The following is a 17,174-nucleotide window of genomic DNA, read 5'->3' as shown; positions in this document are numbered from 1 at the left end:
AGCATCTCTCCTGGACGACTTTTGGGAAGGGTACGCTCATTAATACCGATTTAATTCATCCTGCGGTGCGCCTGGGGCCTGCCTGGGTTCAAGGGGAACCAGGTGGATCGGGGCTTGCTTGGCCTCCCATAACGGGTCCCCTGCCCTCCTCCCATCGCCCCGGTCCCCGCTGTGCCGGCCAGGGGGGCTGGCACGGGGGCTTTGCCAGGCTCTGCCGTGCTGGCAGGGGCCGGGCTGCTGCCAGGGCACGTAGGAGAAACTGGTCCCGATCCCGTCCCCCCGTGGGACAGGGTTTGGCTGGGATCCCCTCGTCCTGGCTCAGCGACAGCGACAGTCCCATCCTCCCTGTGCCGTGCTTGGCAGCCAAGATGATCCCCCCATTTTCCCATAGACATATTTCAACTATTTCTAAAGAGCTTTTATTTTCCATTCGTTCTCTTTTACCGCCTGAAAGAAGCAGGGATTTTGCTCCCAAGGGCTTTCCCAAGGAGCCAGCCCACGGCGAGGGCTCTGCAGCCAAGCCCACAATCCCAAAACCTCCCCGTCCTGCACTGGGCACCGCATCCAGCCATGACAACAACCCACCTAACGCTCCCACTGCCCCCGGCTCCCGACGTCGGGGCTTCACCCCGGCTCCAGACCCTACAAACACCCTCCGGGGGAGCAAACACCCGAATATTGATGCGGGAAGAAGAAGAAGGGTTGTTTTATTTTCTTCTGCTGTCCCGCAGGCAGGCAGCGCAGCGCTCGGCTCCGTGGGCACGGGGAGGGAGCGACGCGTATGCTTGTTTGCGTGTTTTATTCGGGATGAATCACGGTGCCGCGGGGCGCTGAGCCCGGCATTAATAAACGTGACAGCTCCTCGCCGGGTGTAATTGCAGCGGTTTTGATAATGAAGGTATTACTCCAACGGGCTTGGGGCAAAACCGTCTCTCCTGATGGGTGAGACATCGCAATGGGGAGCGATGATGTGCAGCCGCCTTCCCCGGCCCGGGCACCCCGCGCTGAAAGGCAACGGGTGCTCTGGCTCCGTGGGAGTCACTGCAGAAATGTGGCTGGTGGTGGCATTGCCTCTGGGTGGCCGAGTGCAGGGTCAGCAGCTCCCCCCAACATGTCCCCCCAGCTTCAGGCCATAACCAAGGGCTGGCAGGTTTAACCCTTTAACCCTCACCCCAAATCTGGGGACATGGTACCCCCCCCAGCAGCAAGCCCCCATGCACGGGGATCACCTGGAGCAGCGGCAGCATGTCGGGGGGAGCCTGCAGCACACCGGTGACCCCGCAGCAAGCACGGCACTGCCTTTATCCACAGCAAAGCAGCTAAAAACCCCAGAGTTTCTCCAGCATACGATCTCCCGCCTATATAGAGGGCATATTCCTGCCTATATACGCGGCGTTCGGCTGGTCGGGGCGGGAGGTGGTGGGTCAGTGGTGGTGGTCCGGCTGGCGGTCCGTGGTCCCCGAGCCCCTGGGACTGTCGGGTACCTGTACCTGCAGCTTCTTGGTCAGCAGCTCCTCACGGGGAGGTGGCAGGGGCCGCTTCAGCCCCTTGGTGGAGGAGCTGGATGTGTCTTCTCCTGTCTCACCGAGCTGCGTCCCCAGCGCATGCCGGGGCTCCGGGGGCTGGTAGCCCGTCTGGTTGGGATCCAGGGGGTCTCGGGAGAGGAGGATGCAGATGGAGGGGACGTTCTTGTGGACGGTCAGGTTCTGCGCTGGGCTGCCAGGCAGTGGGTCCTGGTTCTCCCAGACCTCCAGCAAGGTTTTGTAGCGCACCTTGGTGACCTGGTGAAGACCTCCCAGCTTCCGTTTCATGATCTCCACGCAGGTGATGGTCTTGGTGACCGCCCTGCCGCAACCGCTGAAGACGATCTGCCGGCTGCCCTTCAGCTCCATCTGGGCCATGGCGAAGTTCATCAGGTTCCTGATCTTGCTGCCCTCCTTCACTTTCATCTCCACCACATCTGGGGGCAGGTCGGGGAAGGGCAAGGGGCTCTCCTCCTCCGAGGTCCTCACCTTTCGGAAGTTCTCCATCCCGGACTGGGTGATGGGCTTGGCTTCCCCTCCTTCGGTAGCCATCCTTCGCCCTTTCCCGACGGATCCTCTCGGACTCCTAGCCCCCCGGGACCATGGCAAGGCTGGCTCCGCTGCCCTCCAGCCCAGCCCGCAGGAGGGCTGGTCCCTGTGTCCCCGGGACCACCAGCCCCTTCCCCTCTCCTCGCCCGGGGCTGGCTGCGGAGGAGCCGGGAGCGGGCTTGGTGGCTGTGCCAGAGGCTGTGCCCCGGGGGGGCCGGGCTGCAGGGTCCCCTGGGTGCCCCCGGTTGCTCCCGGTGGGGACAACGGCCGGCTCCGGCTCTCGGTGATGCTTGGGCTCCTCCGCTCCCACTGCAGCACTCGCTTCTGCTGCTCTTTGCTTCATTCTGGACTTCAGCAGCCCCCAGAGCTGTTCTGTGTAATTAGCAGATCCTCCCCCTCTCCCTCCCCTTCCTCCCCTCCTCCTCCTCCTCCCCTCGCTCAGCCTCCCATCCCAGCACCCAGCTCCTGCCTTCATCCCTGCCCAGCAGGAGCCGGGGAAGGCGAAGGGGAGGGCAGGGAGCCCGGGTCCCCGGCCGGGAGCATGCAGGGCAGGGAAGGGATGGGAAGGTGGAAGGCAGAGGGAGAAGCTCACTCCTGCCTTCATGATGCTCCCGGAGTCCTGCCCCCTTAAAGAGAACCTGGTCCCTTCTCTTGGCGCTTGCTCCGCTCAAGGACGCCAACTGCTAACTGGGAATGTCAGCAGAGTGCGGGCAGCCGGCCTCCCTGCCTGCCTGCCTGCCTGCCTGCCTGCCTCCCTGCCTTCCCTGCACCCTCGCCCCGGCAGCATCCCCAGAGGGATGAGGAGTCCCAGGGATGGCACGGAGATGCAGGAGGTACTTTGGGAAAGCCGGCAGCCCCAACTCAATCCTTATCAGCCACCAGAGAAGCTACTTCAGCCCTGGGACCCGCAGGCAGGAGAAATCCTGGCAGATGGCATCGCGGCCATGCCCGGCTGCCTGCCGAGCGGCGGTGGGGCCAGGGCATGCACCGAGCGTGCTGGGGCTCTGCTGCCCCCGATACCCCGCAGCCTCAGCCCTGGCTCTCCCCGCAGGAAAACCTCTCCGTCCCAAAAGCCCCGAGGAGCAGATGTCACGGCAGAGCTGGTTTTCACGGGTGATTTCTCTCCCTGCTCCTCCTTCCCCATCCCTCCCTCTCCCCGCTGCTCTCCCAGACCCTGTCCCTTGCTCATCTCCACGTCCCCAACGTGGAGCTGCCTGCTGGGGGGTCACCATCATATTTACTGGCAATACATCCCAGGAGATACCTATTGCAGGCCAGAAGATCTCCCCTTTCTGCCCCCAATCCCTTCCCCGGGCAGAGGCAGTGTCGCTGCCCCAGGCTGGCCCTCTGCCTGCCCCTGTCACCTGCCTGTCCCCTGCCCGCCCCCGGCACCTCCAGCCTCCCGCCCCGCTGGCTGGGGGATCATTGCACAGTGGAAAGACATGCCGAGTATTGACTTGCAGTCAAATCTTATTGGCCTCTGGAGGCCCCTGGATTGTTTTCACTCCGAGCAGGGAGTGAAATACATAAATAAATCAATCGATCCGATGCCCGCAGAGGTGAAGGCTGTGGCAAGGCAGGATGCGGCCATCCCCTCCCGGCCGGGGCAAACCCCTGCATCCCTGTGGTCCCCAAAGCAGCTTTCTGTGGGTACCGCTGCCCTAAATGGGGGGCGGGTATGGGACACCCCCTTGATCCGACCAGCAGACTGGGACCCCGGGGTCTCACCCACATGGGATGGGATGCTCCACCTACGAGCAGTGCCCTGCTGTGCTGGAAAACCCAAAGGGATGGAGAGCATCTTTTCCCGATCCAGCTAACACCCCATGCGGCCCCTTTGGCACAGAGGGGGGAACTGAGGCAGGGCACGCGACGCTCCCAGGCTCACCCCCAGCACCGGCGGCAGATTCAGGCTTTGAGCATCCCCCAAAGTCCCGCCTGGCGCTCTGCAGTAGCGAGCATGCCTAGTCGCTGCGCTTCCACCATGAATCCCTCGCTCGTACGAGACAAAACTACGTCATTTTTCCCCCTTTCCCCTTGATGACAATTTGTGGCATCCTTGCAGAAGGCGCCTGGCTCCTGCCTTGGGCAGGCAGGGATGGATTAAGCCTCTCAGGGAAATTGCTGCCTTCAAAAGATGCTAAAACCCTAGAAAAATAATTGGGAAAGATTTTAGCAACCATTCGCAGAGCGTGTGCGGTTGAGGGAGCTGAGAAATCTCTCTGAGTCGTTACTCAGGTGTGCAAACAGCCGCCGGCAGCACGGGAGGGTTACGTGGCCACCGAGGGCTGGCAACGTGAGCCCAGGCGAGTCAGGGCTGCTCGGTGCCGAGCCTGCAGCCGGATGAATCCCTGGTGCTGGGATTCCAGCCCTTCTTTCCTGGCTCAGGACCAGCTCCTGCCTCCCGTGGCCCATTTTTCATGGTGTCAGGGCGCCTTCCCTACCCATCGGATGATGGAAGCGGCAGCAGCTTCTCCCCCCCCGCCTCTAATTGCTGCTTAACAAACTCTGCTTATTGCAGCCTCTGGAATGGAGGCAGACGAGGCGCAATCACGGCCGAGCCTTTCTGCATCCCTCAAAGGGCTGCGGAGGGTGCGCTCCCCCCAAGGCAAAGGCTGCGGCGGGGGGGCATTAATGACAGGGTCTTGCTTTTCCTCTGCAGTGCTTAAAATGTAAATGAAATTCATTATTAGCAACTCCATTGCTAATTACCATCTGAAGCCATTCATTAGCCTGTCAGCTTATTTGGTGGAGGACAACAGAGTGGATCAGTTATTCCAAGCGAAGGAATATCTGAAATGAGCTCAGCCGCAGCGAACAGCGGGGTGGGAGAGGGAGGAGAGTGGGGATGGGGGCACAAAGGCACAGACAGCCCCAGCCGTGGAGAAAGAGGATGGGGAACTGGGAAACACTGGGAAAGAGGATGGAGAGTCATTTAAAATGGAGAAGAGGCAAATGGTAGAGGCAGGAATGGAGAAAAAATAGGAATAAAGCAATCACACCCTGCGTATTGTCTGTCAGTCCTCTCTGAGCATCCACTCTGGTCACACTGGGACCCAGGGACCAGTTTCTTCCTCCCTTTCCCCATTACAGTTTCTCTCTGAGCATCCCACGTCCCAGTGCCGCGCGCTGCCAGCACCCCACAGAGCTGGAGGTCCCATCCCGTGGGGGTTCCCCATCCCTGCGGGACCCTCTTGCCTGGCCCTGCAGGAGGTGTGAGCTTGGAAGGGCCGTTTGGCAGAGGAGCCAAGAGGGGAGCGCTGGCAGTGGCGGGGATGGAGAGGGCTGCAGGGGACAGCACGGAACCATGACAGCAGCCCCAGCCAAGCCTGGGAAAGGGGGAAAAAAACCCCAGAAACATATTCCTAACGGAGAGCAGGGCAGCTAGAGAGGAGCAGTAACCCGAGCCCCTGTCCTCCACCTGCCCTCTCTATATTTTCTTTCATCCAAGGTGGCCCTGCATGGGAGTGGGTCGGAAAGTCGAAGCATCCGATACAAGGAAAGTCTCGGCGCCGCCATCCATCTCTGCGTCACATCGGCCCGGCTCAGGTCTCAGGCGCTCATCGCATTGCACTCGCCGGCAGGCTGATGCCGGGGCTGATTGCAGCCCCAGGGAGGGATGCGGATGGATCCCTGGGGTGCCGAGCTGCAGGGACCCCCCTGCCCCGATCCTAACCAGGGTCTGGGACCTGCTGCTTCCCGGGACCAGCCCCCAGAGGATGCAACCCCAGTCTTCCCAGGGTGCTGGGGCTGTCTCAAGGTGCCAGAGGAACCCTAGGAGCATCCTAGGGTGGCACCAGCTCTCCACTAACTGGGCCAGCAAGAGAAACCCCTTGTCATTACCATAAACAGCAGAGCTCAAGGTAATCTTCATTTTGAATGGGCAGGCAGTAAAAGAAAAGGGAAAAAATCCTTTTATGGGACAAGCCCCTTTGCAAAGCTGCAGCACTATGAGCAGAAGAACATTCTTAGGGCCCTGAGGGCATTAATAAACCCTGATGGTCCTGACCAGCCCCACCTGGGACCCTGCACCCACACCCTGTCTGCAGCCCAGGAGCTCTATTTAAGCTCAGCCCAGGGCATTTAGTCCTAGTTTGAGCTATGTTGTGGCTGGTGTCTGGCTCAGCTACAGCTATCTTCATGCCTGGTCCTGCTGCCCTGGACCCCAGCCCACGGACTGACCCTGGCCCTGACCTGCCAATTGACTTCATGGCTTGGCTTTGAACCTGTCTGCTTGCTTGAACTTGGTGGTTGATTTGGACTCCTGGCTGAACCTGACCATCCTCCGCAGCCTGTCCTGCTCAGGTAGTGTGGGCCAGGCACTGGCCAGCAAGGCTCTTACCCTGGCCTTGTGTTACTCCCTTGCCCCCCCAGACATCCCCCACAAGCAAGGGAAGCACACAGCCATTTAATTTCTGAATATCTCTTCTTGTAAAGCCTAGAGGCAGATGGAAATGTGGTGCTGAGGGCAAGGAACAGCTCTGCAGCTGGCCATCCCCAAAATCTCAATGAGATGGGAGGGTGCTGAGGGACCTGAGGCAGGCAAAGAAGCAGGTAGGGAGCAAATCCAGATCGGAGAAAGCTCAAGAGACAAGAAATAAGGATGGTAAAATCAGGGTTGAGTCTGCCGAGAAATCCTCCCCAGGGAGCGGGGCTGGGGTTTGTGGCCAGCTTCAAACCCCCGGGGTGCTGAGTGCCTGCAGGGCACAGGGATGCCCGCAGGCAGGGCAGAGCCAGCGCAGCACTCCAAGTCTCAGAGCACCCCCGTGAGGTCTCGCACACGGGTGAGCAGCGACGCTCGGCGAGAGTGGGGACCCACAACCGTGTCCCCTTCTCCCTTTGCTGTTGGTGTTCCTGCCCCTGGCTCTCCTGCTGTTGTGCAGGGGACGGAGCTGGATGCACGGGGGTCCCGCTCTCCGCAGGGAGCGGCAGCTCAGGGTCCAAGACCCAGAAGGTGCTTAGAGTGGACAGCTGGGCCCTCGGATACGGGGTCATCTGTGGCACGCTTATTTTCCTGCTTCCCTCTATTTCACCATCTGTGAGATAGGTGTTTTCCCTGTTTCTGCCAGGTTTCCTTCCTCGCATCCCCACAGAGCGATGCTGTTCATCTGCTAAGGGTGTTTGGCGCCAGGGCTCGCTGGTGTAAAGAGAGATTTAGCTGCTTCCCTGCCCTGCTCTTCACCCTTCCCATAGCGGGACGTTGTCCTCGCTGACCCTCCGTGCCCAGTAAAGCATGACAGCGTGCTGGTGCTCGAGGTTGGACCCTGGGAAGGGAGACGCTTTAGTTGTCAAATAAAGCCAGTTTCGTGACACTGCACTGACATGCTCACAAGCACTGAGGCAGGAGGTCCAAGTGGTCCGCACAGGGCCCCTTGCGATGACACTGAGGACAAGGGACACTGCCTACGGAGTCCTCCTCATGTTGCTTGGAGTCCTCAGGCTGGTTTGGGATTTATGTCCCCATTAGGAACTTTTTGTCTCTGTCCTAGCCCACCTGCGAGTCAATCCAGACCCTTTGCCTCCCAACCTCGGCATCGCTGGCAAAAGCAATCAACATATCCTCTGCCCTTTGTGCAAGCCATTGATTAATTATTGCACGGGGCAGACCACCGTGGGAACCCAGGCAGGGCAATGGGGGTGGTTGCTTCAGACCTGCCTGGGACAGTGGGAAACTTCCTGCTTTTGGAAAAAGTGACGTGGGATTTTTGATGTCCCAGCGAGCAGCCCTGCAGCTGCATGCCTGAGCTGGGAGATGGGAAAAACAGCAGCACTGCAGCTCCTCCAGCAGCCCTGGGAGTGGGACTGGTGGTGACCCAGAGGGAGAAATAACCCCTATTGTATCACCAGCATGCTCGCTGCACCGCCTGGGTTTTCTTAGACTGTTTTCTCATTAAAATACCAACTACCCTGACCTCACCTGCAGGCGATGGCAAACAGCCCGCACCCTGCAAGCCCGGCTCCCGTGTGTTTGGCAGGGTGCGTGCTTCAAAGCCCCCGGGCACACGTGTGAGCTGCGTGTGGGTGTGTTACCTGCTGCTGCAGCTCCCTTGTGCTTAAAGGGTGAAAAAGGTGGCTTAAAAAATAGTAATAGTCCCAAAATGCTGGACAGTGTGACAGCTGTGACACAGAGCTGAGCGCAGGGCAGTGTGGGCAGACGCTGGTCCTGTGGGACCCCGGCCTGGAGCGCAGCAGGGTGTGGACATGGGGTCCCCTAAATTTGGTCCTGCCGGGGGGACCTGCAGGCTCCCCTTGGCCTTCTGGGCACGGGCAGCCTGCGCTGACCCAGGCCTGCCTGCCCTGCCAGGGTCTGTCCCCCAGAGCCCCTGCCCCGTAGAGGGTCTCCCCTGCCCCATAGAGGGTCTCCTATCCACGTGGAGCTTACCAGACCCATGCCCACCCTGCCCCATAGAGGGTCTCCTATCCATGTGGAGCTTACCAGACCCATGCCCACCCTGCCCCATAGAGGGTCTCCTATCCACGTGGAGCTTACCAGACCCATGCCCACCCTGCCCCATAGAGGATCTCCTATCCACGTGGAGCTTACCAGACCCGTGCCCACCCTGCCCCATAGAGGGTCTCCCCTGCCCCGTAGAGGGTCTCCTATCCACGTGGAGCTTACCAGACCCATGCCCACCCTGCCCGAGGTGGGGATTACTGCACCCCAGCCCCGTAGAGACCCCATGACCCCACGGAGCGCCCCCAACCCTATGGGGCCCCGCCCCCTTCCCGCGGCCCCGCCCCTCCCCGCCGGCGGCAGCAGGACCCTGGACAGCGGCGGTGGCTGCTCTCGCGAGATCTCGGGGCTGCCCATAGCCGGGCCGGCGGCGGCGCTGTAGTCTCGCGAGAACGCGGCCGCTGCGGCAGGAGCAGCGCCAGGCGGGCGGGCGGCCGCCGCCACCCGCCGCGGGACGGGTCACGCCACGCCACGCCACGCGGGTGAGTCCCGGGGCCGTGGGGAGGGGGGGCTGCCTGGGGGGGAGCGGTCGGATGCTCCCCCCGAGGGAAGCGACCGCCCTCTGCACCGACCCCTCCCCCTGCACCCCACTATGGGGGGGGGTGCGCGGCGTGGAGGCGCCCACGGGGCCACCCGCACCCGCGTGGGTGCAATCCCCTGCCGGGGCCCGAGCGTGGGGCAAGTTGCTGTCCTCCCCTAGCCAGGCCGCTGCTGGGAGGCCAGCACCCGGCCGTGGGGGGGGTGCGGTGGGGTACGCGGCCCTTTGCCCGTGGAAACCCACGGGCAGCAATCCCCGCCGGGGCCGGGCCCTGCTTGCCCTCCCTAAGCATCGCACTGGAGGGCTGGCCCCCCAGGCACCCGGAGGGGATGTTGGAGTTTCTCCTCGGTGTTATCACCCATGTGATGCATTGCAAAAGCTCCCCCCATTTTGCAAAAGATCCCCCCGTTTTGCAAAAGCTCCCCCCATTTTGCAAAAACCTCCCCAATTTGCAGTCCTCCCCCCATTTTGCAAAAGCTCCTCAAATTTTGCAAAAGCCCCTTCTTTTTGCAAAGCTCTTGCAGCACCGGGGCAGGTGTCGGGTCGGGGGGCACGCCCGGCCGCGTGTCCCCGCTCCCGGCACACGTGCGTGGGGGCCGCGTCGCCGAGCCGCTGCCTGGGGAAACGTCAGCCGCGCAGGCAGGCAGCTCGTATTTATAGCGCCGGGGGGATGGAGTCGTCCGTGGGCCGTCGGATGTCGGGAGACGGCACGCCGGCGAGCCGTGGGGGTGTGCTTTGCCTGGCCGGTGTCTTTGGTGCTGGGTGATGGTTGTAGGGGGGCTCTCCTGGAAGAGGCCCCCAAATCCTCCCGAGAGCCCGAAGCACTGGCCGCTGCGACCCCACGTCATGAGAAACCTGTTCACCGCTGCCATTCCTCTGCCTGAGATAGCCTGGGAGAGGGCAAAACCTGCAGGCAGGATCCGGCAGAGCCGTGCGGGCAGGTGGGGATACGCAGAGTGGCCATCTTCACGCTTGTATTTAAAACCTCAGCTCTTAATTTTTGCTTTAATTTTGCTTAATTTTCGCTGCTGGAACAGGGCTGAGCATGGCATGGGCTGGGGCTGTCCTGGGATGCTGAGCGCTCTCGTCTCCCACCTGCAAGATACCACTCAAGGTGCCAAATGACATGAGTAATCGTTAAGCCAGCACTCAAATGACTCATTAGTGACAATCACCACTGATTTATTTTTTTTTCCAGCTGATATTTTCAGCTGATTTCCCTGCTCCCTTTTGGCCTGGTTTCTGGCTTGGGGTTGTAGAGATGGGAGCTGTGATGCCGTCAGGAGGCAGCCAGGTAGTTCCCTGTGCTGGAACTCTTTGCAAAAAGAAAAATTTAAAAAAAAAAAAATGGTTTTGGGCCAGGTAATGAACTTGAGGATTTCAAACTGCCCACAGCTGCCTCTGGTAGGGCTGCATCGCTCCCATCCAGCCTAGCCCCTCTCCTGGGGCTGGATGTAGGTCAGGCGGGAGTGGGAGGTTAAGCCTGTGCCCTGCCCCACATCGCTGGATCTTCTCTTAATCTTCTGCCTTAACTGGTGCGTAAGCCTCGGGCCGTAGGAGCCGGGATTTATTCTGCTGCCAGCCAGGTGCCGGCAGTAAGCCTGGACGTGTGAATACTGTAGAGGAAAGTGTCTGCATAAACAAAGCAAACTGCCCTGTTACAGTGCTGTCCTTGAGCTATTTTGGAGCAGTGGGAAGGTGAAGGCTCTTCGGGGAGGTACCTGACCGCTGCACATCACTTTTTCTCTCGTTTTCCTCCAGCTTTGGTAAAGCTCCCAGGTTTTTTCCCTACTTGTCCTGTGAAACGGAGAGGCTGAGCGTGTGCCGGCATGGCAGGTACGGGGAGGTCTCCGGTGGGGCTGCCCCTCGCCTCTGAAGCCCATCTGGGGCTTTACTGGCCATAACGTCACCTTGTTAGTCCCCAGTGGGGTAGTGGGTGTCCACGCTTGCAGGATCCACATGGCCAGCGAGGGCTAGATTTGTCTTGATGCTTGTGGGTGGGTTGGTGGTGGTTATGAGGGGAAATCCTTAATTCCTGCGTGAAACTCATCAATTCTTGGCTCTGAATGAGACGAGTTGGAAAGGCTCTTGATTTACATTCAGCTCCGTGCAGTGTCTAATGCTGATGAAACTTTTTATTGCAGAAAAAGTGAACAACTTCCCTCCCCTGCCGAGGTTCATCCCCTTGAAGCCATGCTTTTACCAGGACTTCGACGCGGAGATCCCGCCGCAGCACCGTACCATGGCCAAGCGGCTTTACTACCTCTGGATGCGTGAGTCGCTCGGCAGGGAAGGGCTCGGGTGGGTTTGCGTTTGCCTCTCCGAAGGCTGCTCCTCTGCAAGGCACCGGTTGAAAGAGCAGAGCAAGATCAGGGGAAGTCCTTCTGTCCCTCCAGGCCTTGGTGTCTGCTGTTAAAACCCGTTGGGGATGGGATGAGGGCTGCAGCAGCCTCCAGGATGGAGGTGTGGAGCTGGCTTGGCATCTGAGGGCCATTGGTGACCTTGATGTCCCGCTGGCGCCCGCTGCGAGGAGGAGATGGCTCAGCACCCACACGTCCTCCTGACAAAGGATTTACTCCCCTCTTTGCCTTGCTTGGCTGCTGGCCTCGCCCTGCCAGAGAGCTGCCAAGCCTCCGCTGGCTTCCTTGGGCAGCCGGGCTGGAGAAGGGCTTTCTCTGCCACCCCAAGCTTTTCATGAGCCCTTCCGCAGCGGCACGAGGCCGAGATGCCGCTTGGACTGGAGGGCCAGGGTGCCTGCTCCCTGAAACCGGGGAGCCCGGGGCTTCCCCGGAAGCCGGGTCTTGCCTGTTCCTTTTGCATGCCTCTGTGTGCCGTGCTGTGCTAACAGAGCTGTCACCGTCTTCTAACTCTTAAAACTAGCCCAGATGTCTCTTGCTTACCAACCCCAGGCGGGGAGAAGAGCCGGAGGGACAGATTGCGCCCCAACGTATGTGGAAACGTTACTGAAGATGATGCTAATTGCTGTGTGCAGCTTGGGGCAAGCTGGCACCATCGTTTTATTTTTATTTAGAACTTAGTTCCTTAATCAGGTGTTTTCCCTGAACTTTGGAAGCAAATCAGTGCCCAGGGAGTGCCCTGTGCTTTGGAGGCAGGTTATGAGGAGCCGAGCTGGCACCGGAGAGGTCGGGCGTTTCTGCTTTCGGCACGGCGCCAGGCTGGCACCCCTGCGGCGGTGCCTTGCTTCGGCTTTTGGGGACCATGTCCCATTGGGAAGGTGACCCTAGGGTAACTTCCCCCATCACGTCAGGAGGGTTAGCGTAGCTTTTCTATGAAGGGGGGGGGAAATTTGTGCTTCCCTGGAGAAGCTGTCTTGGGGGTGTTAAATCCCCTCCCCATCTCAATCAGGCTGTTCTTGCTCCGCTTAATTTAATAGAGGGCAGTTCTTGCTCCAGCTTCTCCCACAACACAAGCACCGGCTCTCTGAGCCAGTCGCCTGTCTGTTGGTTTCTGTCTCCTGAGCTCCTCTCTGGATCATTTTCTCCCCAACTCCCCCACAAACACCCAGCCAGACGCAAGCACAGAGAGGCTGAAAGGTCCCCTCGGTGTCCTTGGGGGCTTTAGGGAGCGGCGAGCGCCCGGTCAGCCCGGCTAACTGAGCTCCCTTTCTTGCCAGCTGCAGCTCTCTTGCAGGCGGCGGTGGGAGGGTTTTAATTCTCATCGGAATAATGAATCATTCTCAAAAATTGGAGGCGTCAGAATGCAGATGAGCCTTCTCTGCTTTGTCCTGTGTCTGCTAAGCTGGGCCTCATAGTAATAGCCCTTGTATCGCTTAACCCCGAGCAGGGGTGGGAGAAGCAAACACGCGACCCCAGTGAACTGGCGAGGCAGGGGCCGGGAATTCAGGACTTCAGCTCTCAGCTCAGGGGGGTGTTAGCTCGGGGAACTCTTGCACAAGCTCCTTCAGCAAAACTGTAGCTGGAGGCGAGCGAAAAAGCTTCACTTCGATTCCTCCAGTTTCCTTCTGTTGGTGGAAACGTGCCCTGGCTCACCAGGAGGATTCGGCTCTTCCCTGTCCTCAGGGCCCCACCAGCCCTGGGCTTGCTTAAGGCATTACAACTCCGAGCCATATATTTTTTTTCCTCCTGCCCCTTCAGCTGAGGTTAGACCCGCTTTGGCTGAGCCAGCCTGGGGACGCTCCCCAGACTGAGCCAGCTTAATTTAAATTAAGTTAAGGGAAATCCGGCTAGAGTAACGCATTGCTGGCCAAACCCGCTGGAGGTGAGCCCCGCATGGGCATCCCTGGGGTCGGGGTCTCTCGTATCGCACCGACGTCCTTGCGTACACGCTACTGTGCTCCCTCTGTGTGTGTGTGTGTGTGTTTGCAGTGAACAGCATCACCTTGGCGGTGAATCTCGTTGGCTGCCTCGCATGGCTGATTGGAGGCGGTGGAGCTGTTAATTTTGGACTGGCAATTCTCTGGCTCATTCTCTTTACGCCCTGCTCCTATGTCTGCTGGTTTAGACCTATTTACAAAGCTTTCAAGTAAGTGGTCACACCTGAGCCCGGCTTCTTATGGTCTTTTTTTTGTTTTCCTTCCTAAACGGTTAGCGCTGAGCTTGGGGCATTGCCTGAATATTTGGGGGAATTTCTGCTCTTTCTGTCCAGCCCTTTAGCTTTACTTTCTAACCTTGAAAGCAAGGGCGTTTGGGATTTCCTGAGGGCCAAAACCCCAAGCATAGGATATAAAGGCACCCTACGTGTGCCTCTGTGCAGCGTCACGGGGAGTGGCGAGGATGCAGTTGGGATGCCAACTTTCCCTCCTCTCCCACCCCTCCTTGAGACTTCTTTTATATTTTTCCATGAGTCCTCAAGGTGCTTATATTGATTATCTGTGCTGCTGAGGTCAATCCCCAGAGCAGTACCCCCAAATCTAGAAAACTGGGGGTGTATTTCTTCCCCGTGCGGGAAGGTTGAGTCTGATGGTGGGGCGGTGTGAGCCGAGAGCCGTGTCTGAACACAGATGCCCTCTTGCCTGATGCGCAGAGCTGGCCGAGCCGTGGGGAGGGTCTGACGCCCCGTGGCTTTGCCAGGTGCCCCTTCACCACCTTCAGCCTCTCACCGTTTTTCCCTTGCCTATAGTTTTGCTCCGGTGCCTGCTGTCTGCAGGCAGCTCTGCTTCTCACCACCCTCTCACTAACCACAGCTGCTTCTGCCCCGAAAGGGTCTGAGATGTGGGAGCATCTCCCTTCCTTTGCAATGCAGCAGGGATGGAGGTGTAGGGAGTGACCGAGCCTTCTCTTGCAGGACAGACAGTTCCTTCAGCTTCATGGCCTTCTTCTTCACCTTCATGGCCCAGCTGGTGATCAGCATCATCCAGGCAGTGGGAATCCCTGGCTGGGGCGTCTGGTAAGGAAGATGCTGCTCTCGTGTTGGGTGCAAGGACCGTCACCATTGAGCTGGTGCTGTGGCCTCTTGGTGTTTTAACATCCTCGTTGCTTCAGTAGCTTCTCTCTTTGGGGAAGATGGTTGGAGGAGCTGGGAGGGTTGTAGGGGCGGGATGCTGGCAGGCTGTGGTGTGCAGAGCCAGCCGGGAAAGCCCCAGGCCGCTGAACGGACCGGTTGTTTTCATCTCCTTGCAGTGGCTGGATTGCAGCGATTTCCTTCTTCGGGACCAACGTGGGGTCGGCCGTGGTGATGCTGATCCCCACCGTCCTGTTCACGGGGATGGCGGTCTTCTCCTTCATCGCTCTCACTATGGTACGGGAGGGGACGGGGGTGCCGCGTTGCTTCAGGGAGCCCTTGCCGCTACCCTGGAGGGTCAGCGCGAGCTGCAGTCGCTCAGCACCTCTGGATTTTCTCTTTCCAACCTGCTACAGGTGCATAAGTTTTACCGGGGGAGCGGCGGGAGCTTCAGCAAAGCCCAGGAGGAGTGGACCACGGGGGCGTGGAAGAACCCCCAAGTCCAGCAGGCAGCACAGAGCGCGGCGATGGGGGCGGCGCAGGGGGCCATGATGCAGCACGAGACGCAGTACTCGGCCACCCCGAACTACACCTACTCCAACGAGATGTGAGCAGCAGGACTCTGTCCTCGGGCGAAAGATCTGGGGGGGAAGGGAGGAGGAGGAGGATGCTGAGCCGAGTTTCTGCAGCTATTTCAGAAAGTCAGAGTGTACCATAATGGTTCTTCTTTTCCTGTTCTTTGTAACCAGATCGTTTTGGATTTTTTCTTTTTTTTTTTTCCCCCTCCGTTATTGTCTTGAGCTCTTCTTTTCTCTTTTATTTTTCATTTTGAAAAGGCTGTGAGTTGACCTGCAGGGCTCTTGTTGTGCGTGGTAGTAAGTGTACGTTCACGTGTCTTCTTTTTCCCTGTGAAATAGTGTATGGTGGTGGTTTTTTAATTACTGTGGTGATAGGTGTACGTTAGAACTACATCAGCCAAAAGCCCTCCCCCCCCGCCACAAAAGGGAAAGATAAAAATAGCAACCAGCACCCATCTCCCCTCTTGGAATAAGCGCTGAACCACAGGTTTCCGACGTGTGTGAGTTTTCTCTTTCAGTTGGTAGTGTCCAGCCACTTGCCACTGTCTCAGCAAGAGCAAGCAATCCCGGGAATTCTCCCTTTTCTTTTGCTTTTTAACTAGCAGGTGGCTGGCTGATTTAGCATTTCAAAAAAAAAAAAAAAATTCAGGAGGAAAAGAAAAAAAAGAAACCCTAAATCCTGCTGTTGATATGCTGGAAGCCAAGAGATTCCTAATCTACACCCTGGCTCAGGATCTACAACCTCTCTCAGTGTGTGGTGTTGTAAATGAGTAGTTCACATTTTGACGTGGAAGACCAGTATTCGTGCGTGACTGGGGGCAGGAGCCCCGGCGCACTGTGCGTGTGCGTGTGCGTGTGTTGGGGAGCGAAGACAGGTTTTCCCTGCAGGATACAACCGCCCCGTTCCAGATTCTGCATCCTGAGTCTGTTTTTTTAAAGGCTTCTATTTTGAAAAGCGGCTGTAAAATTGGCAGAGCGTTTCTCAGAGGACCTATTCTTGGCTAAGGCTCTGGGTCAAATCTTGCCACCCTGTATGCAAGCACATACAGCCAGTCTCACTGACCATGTAAATAACGAGGCCGAGATTTGTCCCTGTTAGCTTTTGAGGCGTGCACTAATTTAAGGCTCTTTAGGAAACCTCCAGGCTGGTGGGAAGGATTCCTGCTCACTTGCGCTTCTAAAAAGCGCAGTGAAACGTGGCCGTGTATTTTCCTGGTGCAGAGATCTCTGCTCCTGTCAGCCCCGAACCCCTGCCCAGTTAGGGGAGGTCGGGCTTTAAATAATGATCTTGCACCTTAGCGGGAGGCAGCTGAGCTCAGACTAACACCTCTTGGGCTGTGGCAGCAGGGGAAGGTGACCAGTAAACCCTGGAAAAGATCGCTTCGTAAATGGGAGCTGATGGATGCTGCAGGGCAGGAGTAGGGAAAGCTCCTTCTCAGAGATTCTTTTCAGACTCTAAATGCACTTTAAATAAGCCAAATCTTTCTCCAAGTCCTAGAAAAGCAGCCCAAACAGAATCCGATCCAGCCCCTTGGCTCAAATATCTCCTGCCTGCTGCAGGCAACGAGCTCAGCGTGCCACCGCTCGTGCCCACAGCTAGCCAGAGCTGTGCGAGTCCCCGGCCCCTCGCCCCCCGGCCCCTCTAGCTGTCCGGTGATGCTTGTCTGTGACTCCTACCCACGAGAACCACCCCAGAGAGGAACTTCTCTTTTCCAGCAAAGCACACCAAGAATAGTTTCCTTTTTAAGGATATCGCTTCTCTTGACAAGACTAAAATGCAGCTAATGATAAAATGCCTGTCTCTGTGTGTGTGTGTGTGTATATATATATGTATAAAATGTAAGGAGAAAAGTAATCCTTTGCTGAGCCTATTATGTACTTAATCAGGTTTAAATATTGTGCAATTCATTTATAGCTAGCCTAAAACTTACTATGCCAAATCACGCGCGCTGTCATCCATGTCTGAGAAATGATGGATTAAGTGACTTCACCTTTTGCATTTACCACAAGATGCATAAATAATAACTGTAACAAGCTATAACTAACAGACATTGCTTCAGCATCTAACCCTCCTCTCCGGTCTGTCTCCTGAACGTGCGAGTGTGAGTGCT

General features: G+C 58.1%; 2 protein-coding genes across 2 annotated transcripts; one reads left to right on the top strand and one right to left on the bottom strand.

The window, feature by feature from the left end:
- Positions 1–414: 414 nt before the first annotated feature.
- RPP25 (ribonuclease P/MRP subunit p25) lies at positions 415–2,412 on the bottom strand. Its single transcript, XM_075159532.1, has one exon. The coding sequence runs from the start codon at positions 2,073–2,075 to the stop codon at positions 1,425–1,427; it is 651 nt and encodes a 216-aa protein (XP_075015633.1). The 5' UTR covers positions 2,076–2,412; the 3' UTR covers positions 415–1,424.
- Positions 2,413–8,895: 6,483 nt separating this feature from the next.
- On the top strand, positions 8,896–17,101 carry SCAMP5 (secretory carrier membrane protein 5). Its single transcript, XM_075160497.1, has 7 exons — positions 8,896–9,008; positions 10,826–10,900; positions 11,209–11,337; positions 13,411–13,567; positions 14,330–14,431; positions 14,665–14,782; positions 14,902–17,101. Exons 2-7 carry the CDS (start codon positions 10,894–10,896, stop codon positions 15,094–15,096), a joined length of 708 nt encoding a protein of 235 aa, XP_075016598.1. The 5' UTR covers positions 8,896–9,008; positions 10,826–10,893; the 3' UTR covers positions 15,097–17,101.
- The last annotated feature ends 73 nt before the right edge of the window (positions 17,102–17,174 follow it).

The sequence above is a fragment of the Calonectris borealis genome, chromosome 11 (genome assembly GCF_964195595.1).
Source record: "Calonectris borealis chromosome 11, bCalBor7.hap1.2, whole genome shotgun sequence".
NCBI lineage: Eukaryota > Metazoa > Chordata > Aves > Procellariiformes > Procellariidae > Calonectris > Calonectris borealis.
This window is presented reverse-complemented; position numbering and strand designations above follow the sequence as displayed.